This window comes from Solanum pennellii, chromosome 10 (genome assembly GCF_001406875.1).
Source record: "Solanum pennellii chromosome 10, SPENNV200".
NCBI lineage: Eukaryota > Viridiplantae > Streptophyta > Magnoliopsida > Solanales > Solanaceae > Solanum > Solanum pennellii.
In genome coordinates this window covers 11,178,942-11,194,741 of record NC_028646.1, presented here as the reverse complement: position 1 = coordinate 11,194,741, position 15,800 = coordinate 11,178,942, and the positions used below count along the sequence as shown (strand labels likewise).

Here is a 15,800-nt window from a genome sequence, read left to right as displayed (position 1 = left end):
TTTTTTTATGAGTAAACAACAAAGTTCTATTGAAATCCACCAAGGAAATGGTGTTGTACAATTACAGTGTAGTTAGTCAAAACAGCACCAGGCTTTCAACTACAACACTAAGTTGTAAGATACAAAATAACTTTACATATATACGCACCATGATACAACAACTCTTGACGAATACAATTGTGTGTAGCTTTTATTGGAAAGAATAGCGTCAAGATACTTACAGTTGATAAAATTATAATCTAGGTTCAGTAAAAACCATTAGGAGGTTTCATTAATCAGCTTCTGTAGGTGCCTTTTGGTAAATGATTAATGTGTTTGAACTTAGAGGATTGGCATGATATTGCCCGTATACTGCATAAATCCCAATTGTAACAATGCTGAGAACAACAAATCTCACCCATGCTTCATAATGCAACTGCAAGAAAAGGAAATGGAAAAATGAGCTCGAGTTCCAATCATTTTATCTTATTGTATCCGATGATTTGTATTTGTACTATGTTTACGAAACAAACCTGGGCAAACAGAAAAATATTGATGAAGATGCAAACAGCAGGCAGAATGGGGACTCCTGGGCAAGAAAATCCTGGTGTACTAGTATAAACCTGTGATGAACAAAGGAGAACCTCAAATTTAGAAAACAATGCTATATACTGTTAGGAAAAATATAACCTAAAATTTAGAAACAATGCTATATTCAGTTTGACAAAATATGGCCTAAAGTTGGAAAGCAATGCATATAGGTAAATATTTTCTATTGATGGGCTTAAGTAGTTTTTGTTCTTCCCAGTATGATATATGTATTAGGTTGCAATGTCATTTTACTATTAGGCCCTGAAATGGATAAAACCAACTTCGTTCCCCAATGATATATTAATTTTAAGTGATACTGAGAGTACAATAAAGTAATCTTAAAAGGATATTATTATGGTTTTTAGATATGAGTTCATTCACGATGGCAAAGTGGATGGTACGGAGAGTATAGTTTGCAATCTAAGATGGCAATCACCAAATTTCTTGGCTAAAACATAAATGTCGATGGTTGCTATAGGATAATCTATGCATTTAAGAACATTAACAACACGGAGACTATGGCTCATGCTTCTTTAGTTGTTTTAGGTAACTTTTTTGCAATTGCAGTTACAAACATAGCGAAAGTTAGGGAATGGTTGCTAGTTATGTTCTATTCACACATTAAGTATGACTACAGTTGGTTGACTACTTGAACATTCACCTAGTTGGTGAGGGTTCGATTCCCCATCTTGTAACCCCTCCTCTATTTTTCCCCCTTCCCCTATCCCCAATTTTTTTTTACAAAAAAGAAGCTTAAATAAAACAAAGACTCATTTAGTAAAATAATCCATGTGAGAATTTTTACATAATCAAAAAATTTTAACTTTATAAAAGTACCATCACAAAATAATCAACAATAACAAACCTAGTGAAAATCCCACAAAGTTGAGTCTGGGGAGGGTAGAGTGTACGCAAACCTTACCACTACCTCCTCGAGGACAAATAACATATAAGAAAATTACTAAAGCAAAAAATAAAATTGAAGATGATGTTAAAATGATTATAAATCACAAGAAATTTAATTTTTGACAAGGAAATCAAAGAATATGTAAATAGAGGCTAAACAGGGCAGGGCGGAGTTGAATCTAAACAGGGAAGACAACTAAACAGGGTAGGGCAGGGGAAAAGTTTAGCAGGGGAAGACTTAGCCCACTCCGCCCCACTGACATCCCTTTTCTGATGTATACAAAGCATCTACATCTCCTATTTCTGAGAGCTTAATCATATACATTTCATATTTCCTTCCAATTCTGTTTTCCCAGGGAATTTATAATGATTTGAATTTGGTGAGATAGCCGGTTTTAAAGTAACTTTGACACTCTGGAGGGGAACTTGATGTGCATTTGCTTTAAACAAACAAAATTTAGAAACACAACTTGAGCATAAAAATTTAAAACGCCATAAAAAGAACACAGCAGCTGTGAAAATATTGATTACGAGACTACTAACATTTTAGTTATTCAAAATTCAACGACTTTGAGATCGTGCTGGATAAGCTAAAGTGCTCCGTCAAACAGATTGAGAAGGAATAGCTTGGACTAACATCCTCAAAAGTCATAATATCTCCCACCAGACATATTAAGCATACGTTTATAGAAGACCAGCATGTATTTACTGATCAGAAGTCAGCAGTTGAACATTGCTGGATCCAATAGACAAAAAAAGGTTTTACATGGCAATTTTTTAACAAAAGATTGAATCCAAAATATTTTATTTTATCCATTTAAAAGTCATTGTTGGTTCAAATCATAAAAAGCAGCATGCTGTAAAATTGGACATTTAGCCAAGAATTAATCCAGAGTATATGTCTAACTTTCCACTAATTAGATCCTGAGATATCTGCGTCAGAGAATAATTTCATGCTGCCATAAAATGTTCACTTTCAGTTTTCTTACTTCAAGGATACCTTAATTACGGGTGCAAGTAAATGTCCTGGTATATGGTCTAAGGATTCTCAATGCAAAAGACTGGAACAACTTAAGTCTAAGGATTCTCAATGCAAAAGACTGGAACAACTTACTTGACGGAAATGAAGAGCAGCAGCTGCAAAGATTGCAATAAATACAGCTACGATCATGAATATAAATAAAGCTCCGAAACGGTAAAAGACTCCTGCAGCAAACCCGCAACAGACAACTGTAATGAGGCATATGAGGCCTTCGGCCCTGCTAGAAATAGACTTGCCAAACACCTGACAGGCAGTCTTATCCTTCCAGCGAAGAGTCACAACACATGCTGAAACAACAGAATATCCTGTCTGAAACAGACCAGCATCAACATAAGTAATATGAAACATTATATTAGCAAGATATCGTATGTAGACATTCAAGAAACAGGTCATGCTAACCATCTATTAATAGAATTACCTTTTTTATTCTAAAATCAAGTGTAAACTAATATCATCATTCATCCTAAAGTAACCTCCAAAGGAAAAAAGTATGACTCATTATAAATTGAAAGGTTTTTTTTTTTTTGGGGGGGGGGTTGCTGAGTGAAAACAGAAAGTTTTCTCTCCCCTCTCTCCATGCAACACACAGAGATTTGAAAGTCATTGCTGCATCACTTGGAGAGACCATTTAATGTGACACAATGGTGCCTTATTTTAACAGATGAGGTAAGGAAAGCAAGTGCTCCATCACTTCCTTTTGCTTCTTCTTTTTACCATTGACAAGAAGGAAAGGAAAACATAGCCGCTAATATTTGGGAGTTAAATGAGATCTCGTTACAAGAATTGACCCAGCAACAAGGTCTTCTTCCAATCTGTCTAGGTGCTTTAATTTTTGTGACTGATTTATAGGAGCTACAGAAAAAGTGATGCAAACCTGAGACCTATTCTGAGTCACCATAGTTATCAAATTTACGATGATTTCCTATTTATTTTAGTGTGTGATGTTATATTTTGGTCTTCTTCCAATTTGCCTAGGTGCTTTAATTTTTGTGATTGATTTATAGGAGTTCTAGAAAAAGTGATGCAAACCTGAGACCTGTTCTGAGTTAGCATAGTTATCAAATTTACGATGATTTCCTATTTATTTTAGTGTACTGTGATGTTATATTTTGGTCTTCTTTTCATAATGTGTGTTTCTTGCTTCTTTCTAAAAGCCCAAGGAACCTTCTCACCTTTTTATGCTTTTGCTTTCTCTTATTTAGTATGTAAAGTACTCTATTCATTTATCACAGCACCCTCTTGAGTAAAGGATGTATATTCTTGCGCATTTCCTTTCCGAAAGAACTGTGAGCAAGAGTGCCAAAACATATTTTTGGGAATGAAACTCTTGTAAAGTATAAACTTAGTAATCATTATATGATTCATTCACCTCAACCCATATTGTCATTTAACATACACATGAGGACCTCCAGTACAAAACATGCAGAAGAAGAAAAAGAATATACCAGGGTTCCTACTGAGAGAATGTGCGAGAGAATGTGCACATTAAAGCATCCTGCTAAGACACTGGCAACAATTCCAACCCAAATTTGTGAATGAACAGGAGTGTGTCGCGTTTGATGTACTTCACCAAACAGTGATGGTAACAAACCGTCTCTTCCAAGGCCAAGATATAGACGGGACTGCTCATAAAGAAAATTCAACTCTTATGGACCAAATTCTTAGCTTGTTCAATGACATCAGCATCTTGACATAAAAGCTGTATACCTGTACATAAAGCCCAACCAGGAGAGTGGTAGTAAGTCCAGCAATAGCACCAATGCTAATTAATACAGATACATATTGCAAGCCCTTTGATGTAAAAGCATCAGCCAGGGGAGCATCCCCCCCAAGTGACTTGTATGGAAGCATCCCAGTGAGCACCAAGCAGACTCCAACATATAATGCAATACAAATAAGCAGGCTCCCGATTATGCCCAATGGCAAGTCTCTCTGGTAACCGGGTTCATCATCAAAGATATCAGTAAGTACAGAAAAAAGGGAATGATCAAAACCACTAGATACTTGTTAAAAGACGGGTCGCAAAAAGGGCATCATATCAATCAGTCTTACTTGTGGGCTTTTAGACTCTTCCGCAGAATTAGCAACTGCATCAAACCCAACATACGCAAAAAATACTACAGTTGCTCCAGTCAGTACAGATTCAAATCCATTAGGAGCAAAAGGACTCCAATTTGAAACATCAACCTCAAAAACTCCAACAATGATTATAAAAATAACAATGACTACCTGCAGAGAAATTGTCTCTCAATCAGAGATCAGCATATAACTTTTATGTCAATCCTAAAAGAAGGAATCATTCAACAACTGTTTCAAAACATAAGGAAAATAATATCATGACAATGGCATTCCTTATTAAGGAAGTCCACACTGCAGGCACAATGCATGATTCAAACAAAATATAGAAGTTCTCATTATCAGCACATACTCTATTTTTTCAGTTAAAATGCATGAGATGTTTTCGGATCAAGTTTTTAGTATCATGTAATCAGTATTCATGAGCTATTCAGTATATCAGCATAAACTCAGTTGGGAGAGTCACTTAGCACCAGGCGGATATTTCGATGAAACTCACTATCGTTAGCTGAAACCTTTAGTAGCAACCCCTAAGTCCCAGATTCAAGTTCCACCATAGGTCTATGTAGCCCCTGTAGGCACAGATTATCAGCTTAGTGGTACCATGACAGATCAAATCAGCTTCTACACCTTGGCAAAGTATATTGGGCCTTTTTTTATGGGAATTATGCATCGAACTCCACGTCTAGCTCACATGGTTATATGTCGATTTTAGCATCTCCCACTGTCCAGTCACTTAGATATTGCATGACCATGTATTCGGTTAATTCAATTCAGTACTTATCAGTTGCATGTTGTTTTACTTGGTCATTGCAATTGTTCATGTACATCAAGTCTTCCAGATTTATCAGGTTCAGTTTAGTATACTAGTGATGCATGTCTCACATACTCAGTGCATTTCAAAATACTGACCGCATACTCTCTACACTATATTGTTTTATAATAGGCTTGGACATTCAGCATTCAGTTCGCGATTAGTACGACTCCCAACTAGCTAAGTAGCACTTTGGAGAGACCTCAACTTGCGAGGACAACCCTTGTGTTTTATTTCAGCTGTTTATATCTTTCAATATTCAGACAGTTAGAATTAAGCTAGGGGCTTGTCCCAGCAACTCATCTTAGTAGAGGCTTTCATACATTCAAATAGTAGCTCCACATATGTTTTACTCAGATGTTCCATATAGCATTGTGGATTTATTAAACTATTTAGATTCAGCTTCCGCATTAGTTACCTTCAGTGGATAATTATATAAATCTCAGTGTCATGCCAGGCTTTGGGTTAGCTTGGACTCTAAGTACCACGTTAAAACAAGGGGTAGTCTTGGGTCGTGACAGAAAATCAATGTTGACTGGCTTCCTATCATTGTTGATTATTTAAGACTGCCCACTCTTCTTACTATCAGATCCCCCTTCCCCTCTCTCCCACTCCAAAATCATATTTTCATGTGGCCGAGTATACTACAGTTCTCTTCCTAATATAAGAAGTACACTGATTGCTACTCTAAGACTCAACAAATTAGAACTACAACTGAAACATAGAGTATCAGTTCTGATGCCATTTCCTCCTATATGACAGCAGCTTATCTGATTGTAGTGGAATTCAAAAAAAAAGTTCTAGATAAGATAAACAATTTATTAATCCAAGCAAAACTCTTGTATACAAACTGTATACATAAAGGTAGGACCTATACAAAAACATGGCCCTTTACAAATGATACCCAACCTTCTATACAGAGATAAACTTTATCAGGCAGTAAAAATTATCTTACAATAAAAGCTATCTATTTTTTATAAACAATCATTTTTCATCCCCTCGAAAGCTTTCCTATTTCTTCCTTTCCATAGGACCCACATGATGGCCAGCGTGGTAACATCCCATGCCCTGTTTTTCCTTTTCCTTCTTCTAAAGGACCAACTATGCAACTCATCATTCAGTTGAATGCAGCATCGCCGAGCTACAAACTGAATAAGTTCAAAACAAACCACCACAGGCATGAAGTCACTTCGCAGTGTAATAAGAAGTGATCCACATCTTTTTCTAAGCATCTATATATAAAACACTAGCAGATATATGTAGCTGTCCTCTTCTTCAGATTATGGGAGAACTTAAATCTCCTTACCTTAAGTTAACTAATTTCTGAAATTGCATTCGCAATGTTTACACTAATTTAAGGAGTTACACTTCGATATCAGAAGGACCTTTTACCCTAAATAGTATTCAATCACCAAGAAGAACAAGCTCGCCTATTATGACAAATAAAAAAGGACAAAGAGTAGATGGAAAGATCACCTTAGTCATTGTCATCACTGAATTTAATATTGAAGATTCTCCAACACCTCGACATAGAACAATTGTCAGAAGCACTAGGAGAATTGGAGCTAATAAATTAAAAGAAAATGCACCATATATTTCTTCACTGCCATGTCCAACCCAACTTGGGATGTTGTTATTGAGGAAGGGAATGAGCTCTAGTGCAGTAATCACATAACTTGCTAAACTGCGAGCTATGCTAGCTGCACCAATATGATAATCAAGCATCAACTGTGAAAATACAAGGAAAGCAATAATCTCGTTGAAAGCTGTATAAGCATATAAATATGCTCCCCCAACAACAGCTGGAAAGCGTGAAGCTAACTCAGCATAACAGAGAGCATTGAGCACGCAAGATCCTCCTGCAATTATGAAGCTGACAGTAACTCCTGTACTAGAAAAAAATAAACCCTCATTAATGAAAAATTAATACACATGCATACTATGGGAAAAAATAGCGCAAAATGGAAGAAACAGATCTATATAGGCTACCTATTAGTTAGGACTATGTTTTAGTGATGTTGGTGTGTTTACCATAAATCTTATGCTTTAGGAGTCCTTTTAGCCCTATCTAAGATTATATGCCAATGGAAAATGGAAAAACATCTAGCACTTACTATCATTATAATAGTTAGTAGTAGTAGTCCTAATATATGGACTGTCAGTAATAGGTTAATTGCAAAGTCGCTCATCAAATTTGGACCATGTTTTCAACATTATGGAACTACCTGGATAATGCCAAACTGAAGTTTTTGCAAAGCAGGAGCTGGAAAAGACTCTGTTAAAAGGTAACCAACTTTTGGAACTCTATTCCATCTGCCATATGGTGAACACTGTGGAAAGGTAGTAACCTTAGGATTTTATTAAGACAAAGAGGAAATGTAATTAGCCTAGAGAATAGCTCTTTTCGTTTCTTAATTTCTGGAGTAATCAGATCTATTTACAAGATGTTGCTGACATAATCAACATTAGTGCATTGCACAAACTGTAAAGCTCTTTCACAAGCACAATTTTCGTGCTGCTTTGTTTCTGATAAAATTCTTAGCCTTAAGTATTTTGTAATATGAGTTTAAGATGTACTTAAATGGAACGACAGTCAGAGGATTCATATAGTCAACTCGAACTTACTTGGAATTGATGTATAGTTGTTGTAGTAGCAGTAGTAGTTGGTTCTAACATGAAATTAAATGGTACGGCATAGCCTGAGAATTCAAAAACTCGACTCGAACTTACTTAAAAATTGAGGCATAGTGGTAGTTACTATAATAATATATGCATACTTGAAATAGAAAGGATACAAGTGCCATGAAGGGCTTTTATTTCATTGAAGAAGCTTAACTAAAGATATGCTCACTCAAGCTAGGTAGTAGTACCTTTTGTCCCATTTTCGACAGTCTTCTCTTTTAGTTTGTCTCAAAAGAACAAACTTTTCTATATCTAAAAATAATTCAACTTTAAACTTTTCATTTTAAATAAAGGAGATGATTTTTATAACCACATTAATGTCTATTGGCTATTTCAAATCACAACTTTCAAAAATCCTTCTTTCTTACTCACAAGTTGGTGTGCCCAGGCAAAAACCATCACATAAAATGAGAAGGCAGGAGTAGTAAAGTTTTTACTAGCAACTTCTATGTCATAAATGTAAATCTCATCTTGATTACATGAAACATATCAAAAGACAGAACAAATACACACATAAATATGAAACTGACCTTCCCATTCAAAACATGCTCTAAAAAGTTATCTCCACATACTTGATATGAAGCAACTGCCAACTCATCACATAGCTACAAGAACGTCTGAATATTTCTTTAACAAAAAAAATGAAAAGGCCATATTCATCCTGAAGCAATACTTTTAGCAAAATAATATGATCTAACCAAGCAATGGCCTATAATCTTTTTTCCGCAATTCACCCCACACTTCCCAATATTTCAAAGTTAGGTTTATAATCATTCCCAACTCGTAAGGTATTTTTCCAGTTTTTTCACAAGGAATCCTACTTTGCAAATTGCAAGTGACATGCAAATAATACTGAAGTGAAGGTCATTTACACATTACTAATGTATACCGTCTCACATTCTTAATCATATGTCATGACACATGCTCATTTGCTCTTACTTTCTAAATTCTACACCGCCTCTCACATTATTAAATTGAAGAAATAATGTCTTCACAAGACATATCAATCATTTGAGTGATTATTACCTCATCATAGTGTTATTTAACTTGTGAGTTTTGTATTATTTAAATTTTATAGTTCCAGCTCTTCTAATAGAGAAAATTAATCCAGCGGACTCGAGCACTAGTTATACTTGATCATACATTTATTATTCGAATTTCCTTCATATCTCCACGATTCAATATTAATTTTTAATTAAAAATACATTAATCTAGTCCATTTTAGGGCCACGGTTATTCAAATTTACTTTCTATATTGCAAGCTGACCTGGACCGGTATCGTGGGCGACAGTGCCGGTAACAACAAAAATTCCGGCGCCGATAGAAGCTCCAATGCCGAGAAGAAGGAGATCAAAGAGACTGAGACGGCGGACAAGACCTTCGCCGGAGGAAGCACGGATTGTGGTCTCCGACGGCGAAGCTAGTGGTTTGGACCGGAGCGCCGACGACCAGAAGTGAGAAAACCATGACGGAACCGAAGGTGAGGAAGAAGATTCAGAGCGTTCCCAAGTACTCATATTTGAATTTCCGATTCTCTCTTCATCATCGTCAGCAACAAGTGCTTATATTAGGATCAAATCAATACTAAATGACTAAGCCACATGATTCAGTTTCACAAATCGTGTTATCACAAACTTCTTTAAAAAAATATATGAAAAAGATTCTTTTAAGCGTAAATAGTAATTTTGGGAGTCAATTGCCTTGAAATATTACCATCATTTCTAATTATTTATCCATTTTTCTTTTTTTATAATTATTTTTAATTATTTATTTATTTTGATAAATTAAAGAATATAAAAAAAATTTATCTATTATACCTGACTATTATTTTTAAAAATATAGAACTTTTCATCCATTTCATAATTAATAGAGGTAAAATGATAAATTTAATATGTCATTAATTATTTTCTTAATAGGTGTGCCAATTCAAAAGTGAACAAGTAAAAAGGGACAGAGTGAGTATCATTTATGTTTTATTTAGTACCAAAATATCACTCAACTATCATTATTTTTCTCCAAATATACTTAACAATTCAAAAGCATCACTGTCTCCTAATTGGCATGACATGTCATTAAAATCATCTTTTAATAATATACTAATTTAATTCATTAAACTCATTTAACTAAAATAATAACATATTGTTTTTAATTTTTTAAATTAATTTATTATGAAAATTTTCATACTTAAAATCTTTTATCATAATTAAACTTTTTTATTTTTTTATGTTATGCAGAATACTTTTTTAAAACGTACTATAATCTCATCAATTTTGAATGTTTATAAACACATACATTCAAGAAAATATTGATGTACAAATCACTCATGAACGCTAATTTTCTTTAATTAATCATAAATTGTATAATGAATCAATAATATTGAAGGTCGATTAATTATTAAAAAATAATTATTTTGGTGCTTTGGAATCCATATATACTTACAATATCTTTTTAAAAAAGGAAAATAGCAAGTGAATAATATTTATAGAAAATGAAATTTTAATCTTTATTTATCAGCATATTAATCTCATATAATATGTATATTATTGAATTAAGTTAGGAAATTCAATTAATTATATTAGCTTATATATTGATGTTTAATTGTATGAAAAGTTATAATATAATATAATATAGAATAAAAGAATAAAAATAAAAATAAGAATAAAAATAAAAAAGTTAAATAATAATTTTCTCTTTCTTACCAATTTTTTGTCAACCTTACAAATTCATTTAAATACTTTTATAAAATAAATTGCTTAAAATTTTTAAATAATTTAGTTAGGAATTTTAGAATTATCAGGTAATAAATGCACACCGAGATATTTTCATTCAATTTTGTTTGGTGACAGTATCAAAAGTTACTAGATTATTAAAATTATTTTTCTTATAATCTTCATAAATTCTCATGTAATTTATATATTTATTTTGTAGAGACATAAGTTTGATGAATTAAATAGGTCTATTATTTTTTTAAATGGTGATTTAATGACAGAACATATCAACTAGAATTTAAGAAGACTTTTAAGGTATTTAGTATTTTTAATGGATAAAAAATATAATATTATTCACTTTCTTTTTTTTCAAAAAAAATAATATTGGAAGAATGAATTGCAAAATACACAATTAGTATTATTGTGATAGTTAATTGACCTTTAATATTGTTGATTTATTATATAACTTATGATTAATTGTGTAAATTAGCGTTCATGATTGATTTGTATATCAATTTTTTTTTGAATGTATGTGTCTATAAGTATCCAAAATTGATAAAAGGCGAAATGGTCTGATAGACCCTTATACTTGTATCTAATTGTGATGTGGATCCTTCTACTTAGGATTTTGTCAAGTGAACACTTAAACTTAACGAAACACAATATTTTAAACCCTTATTTTATTTGAACAGAGTGCGTGTAATGCAACCATATACACGTGTAATCCAGCTCATTTTTTAATGCCACATCAGAAATTAAATATAAAAAATAAATAATATTTTTTTAAAATGTTATTTTTCCGTTTTTGTTGCACCTTCTTCTGAACTCTTCCATTCTCATCACCCACCATTTTCCATCCATCTGCCGCCCCACCCACCTCCCACCATTTTCCATCCGACTGCCGCCCACCACCCCCAAATCCAAAACCACCTTTCTCATCCATCTGCCGCCCCACCCACCTCCCACAAATTCCCATCCGTCTGGCGCCCCACCACTCCCAAATCCAATCCCACCTCCCACCATTTTCCATCCATCTTAAGCATAAATATACACCTGCTGCTATATCTTGCAAATTAGGTGTTCTCGTTTGGCAAATTTCTACAAAAGATGAAATTCTTTTCTTTATCCAATTCTTGCATAGCTATACATGAATTTTCCTTCCCCAAATCACTCAGAGATTCAAGAATCTTTACAGATTAAATTAGAATACATAAATCTCCGCCCACCAAAAAAAGGTTGCTTGAAGCAACTGTGTAGATTTTAGTAACGACAATTTTCTTCCTAATCTGCAGCAAAGAAAGTTGTCGTTGCCCCACCTATACTCTCTTACTCACCATCTCCACCTCCGTCGTTGAATAGGTAATTTTCAAAATAAAAAATACCCAATTTTCGAGCGAGCACCACCATGAAACAAACGCCGCATACTCTTTCCACTAATAATCACCATGAAATTTGATGTCATGAAAGTTCCAATGTCAAGATCGGTAAAGAAGATAACGATAGGGTGTGGATAAGAAAAAAAATGGGGTTGGGTTGGGGTGGCTGAAAAAAAATTAATGTGGGGAAGAAGATAGAGTTTTTTCCTTTTTAAATTATTATTTTCTTTTTTTTATAATTTTAATAATTTAAAATTAAATTTAAAATTTTAAATATCATGTTTACTTGCCTTTACAGGCATGTGACTACACTCTCTTGCCAACTCATTTATATTAATGTCACATAAGAATGGCCAATTGTCAGAGGGTTTATTATGTTGTGTTATGTTGAGTATAAGGATTCAGTTGACAAAATATTAAGTAGAAGAGTCCACAATACAAACTGATACAAATATAAGGGTCCACCAGATCATTCCCCCTTGATAAAGTTGTAGTACATTTTTAAAATGTATTCTTCATAACATAAAAAAATAAAAAGTTTAATTATGATTAAAAAAAATTAAATATGAAAATTTATTCTTAACAAACTAATAAAAAAATATAAAATATAATATGGTCATTATTTTAGTTAAATGGGTTTAATGAATTAAATTAGTCTATTATTAAAAAAAACTTTAATGACATGTCATGCCAACTAGGAAAGAGGGATGATTTTGAAGTGTCAAGTATATTTGGAGGAAAATAGTGATAGTTGAGTAATATTTTGATCCTAAATAAAACATAAATGATATTTCAATGCAATTCTCTTAACTTGGATGTCCATTTAGGAAATTGACTCTAATTTTGTTTCTCAAGTTATTAACTTATGACTTAGCGTTTTTAACCTTCAATTAATTAAAATATATTATTTTAATATTTAAAATTAATTAATGTTTGATAAAAGTTAATTAGAAACATAGCATATATAACAGACTCCAAGCAAGGAAAGAGGTATAGAGGCAAAAGAATGTAATATTATATTGTGATTTGTGAAATAAATCTGTGTAAATTAATCTTTTTTGATTTCTGATGGTGAAATATGAGACAATGAATAAATACACAACCAATTATAAAGCAAATGATAAATTTTTTTAAGCATCAATACCATGAAATGGAGTAATATATTATTGCAATAAAGATATAAGATATACCAAAAGCAACAAATAGGACAAGCACGTATGTTAGAGCCTCGTCAATCACCAAAAAAAATAATTTTAACAATAAATTAGATATTCATTTTAAAAGAAGATAGCAATTTGGTGTCAATAGAAATTAAAGGATACCCGTAAATAAATAAACATGGTGCTTAAGATAATAATTGTCAAGTTTGTTAACTTTAGGGACTAAAATAACACATTTTAGTTAATTGAAGGTTAAACATTGTAGTCATAAAACACAAGGATCGAAATTGCAATAAGACAATAACTTAAAGAACCAAAATTACTATTTTCCCATTCCTTATGAAATTAAATAAATGTATTAATAATTTAATATAAAAATATCTTTATTATCAATTATTTGATCCAAAAATATTTATGTTTTATTAAAAAGAAAAATTATCGTGTTCTAAATGAAAAGTAATGATGAATGATATGACATACATTAACAGTTAAAAAGGTATATTATTTTATTTTAATTGTTAAAATAAGATTAAGAAAAAAAACAAAGGTTATTTATTTATTAGTTAAAGTGATTTGAAGATAAAAAAAAATAAGAATCCAATTCTTTAATAGTAATATTTTCAATTAAAATAGAATATGTTCAAAAGGAAAAAGGCACCAATATATTTATTAGGAAAAGGACATTTTGATTCATTAAGTAATAATAAGAGCATTTATGTATTAAATGTCAGTAGATGTATTTTTAAATATATTTATTAGGAAAAGGACATTTTTATCCATTAATTAAGTAAAAATAAGGGCATTTATGTATTAAATTGTTAGTAGAGGCATTTTTGACCAATCTATTGCCAACAAGAGTATTTTTGGATCATATTATTGACTAACAACATTTTTATTTCATTTTACATAATTTGAAGACAATTTAAAACCGTTTAATTATTAGTCAATACTTTTGATATTATAATTTGTAATGTTTGATTTTGAATATCACATATTTTTTAAAAATAGGGATATTTTTTTATCTTTTGATTTTAAACTAACAATAGGTTGAGTGTATAATATATTTTAATTTTGTAATCTTAAACGTCATATGTAAAGTTGAAATTAAAGAATTGTCAATATAAAAGTAAAAATAAAACATCTTTTTAAAACCGTAGAAGAATGCTTCAAAATATAAAAGTTAAATTATCATTTTACTAACTATACATCTGTATTATTTTATTATAAAAGCATGACTATAAAAATTGGTTGAACAAAATATCCTTCAAATGACTAATGATTTCTATACCCTTTATAATATAATTTATGTTACATAAACATTGCACTTTCTTAGCCAACTCAGCATTAAGAGTTTATTCATTTTATTTTAAGACAGTTCACAGGGTGATAGGACCCTATAAAATTTAAATGTATAGTTAAGAATTCGATAATAAATTGGAGGACATTTGACTATTTTCTCCTTACTATTTATTAATTTTGAGAAAAGGGAAACTCAGAGAAAAAATTACATCTCAGTGTGATGGGCCCACACCCATAAAGTTAATCAATTACAAGTTTCCTAAGAGCTCAACTACTTCTACCACTTCCCCCACCAAATCTTGTTTACACAAAAAAAAATAGATGACTAATACAATTTGTTTTAATCCTTTGACAAGTAATTTTCTGTCCTTCAAAGCATTTAGGGGTCGTTTGGTAGGCTGCATTAGAAGAAATAGTCCACGAATTATGTAAGGTATTATTTAGTACTATGTTTGGTAGGAATTTGAGCCTATGTATAGCTAATCCGTGGATTAGTTATACCTCCAACATGGTATTATAGGATGTATCACTAATACCTTCCATTTGGAGGTATTAACTCTAATACCATGGGACTATTCTAGGTTAAGACAAAAATACCCCTCAAATCCTTTTAATATTTTATTTATTTTTTTGATTTTAAATTTTATATTTTATATTTATACTAATAAAGTTATTAAAATAAATTAGCTTACAAATTTTATTATTTAGATATAATTTTTTGTTTCTAAAATATGAATTACTTAATCTATTTATTATTAATATAAAATATTATAATCCGACTAATATGTTAATGTTGATATATGAATTTAAGAACAATTCATAAGTAAAATATTGTCTCTTAATGAAAGTTCATTAAACATTACACAAGTAGTCTAAAACAAGAGTGTGTATATACATATACACACACACATCTCGAGTATAAAAATAGTTTAATTTATTTTCTATATTTATTTTATATTTTTATTTTATTTTATGATAAAGAATTTTTAAAAATTTATTGATACAAAACAAAGTTCAATAAATTTTCTCTATAATCATTATAGTTGTGTGACCTTTTGAGTTATTAACTCTAATTTATTAAGATGACAATTATTTACTCTCAAATAATTTAAGTGAGAAAATAGTGAACATGACAATAAAAATTTTATTCTCCTAACTAGTTAAAAA

At 31.5% G+C, this 15,800-nt stretch overlaps 1 protein-coding gene across 1 annotated transcript; it reads right to left on the bottom strand.

Moving 5' to 3' along the window:
- Positions 1-9,734, bottom strand: LOC107002670 (cationic amino acid transporter 9, chloroplastic). Its single transcript, XM_015200798.2, has 8 exons — positions 9,358-9,734; positions 6,885-7,294; positions 4,571-4,747; positions 4,226-4,450; positions 3,964-4,140; positions 2,591-2,827; positions 513-602; positions 1-415 (listed from the first exon to the last, which is right to left on the bottom strand). The coding sequence occupies exons 1-8, from the start codon at positions 9,605-9,607 to the stop codon at positions 272-274; spliced, it is 1,710 nt and encodes a 569-aa protein (XP_015056284.1). The 5' UTR covers positions 9,608-9,734; the 3' UTR covers positions 1-271.
- Positions 9,735-15,800: the final 6,066 nt, after the last annotated feature.

Bases quoted from the DNA above. Each gene is read 5' to 3' on its own strand.
- LOC107002670 (XM_015200798.2), bottom strand. From the start codon at position 9,607: ATGAGTACTTGGGAACGCTCTGAATCTTCTTCCTCACCTTCGGTTCCG. The intron at 4,451-4,570 runs GTAAGACTGATT...CCCGGTTACCAG, and splicing joins AAGAGTCTAAAAGCCCACAA to AGAGACTTGCCATTGGGCAT. The intron at 2,828-3,963 runs GTATATTCTTTT...GGTCTGTTTCAG, and splicing joins TTCTCTCAGTAGGAACCCTG to ACAGGATATTCTGTTGTTTC.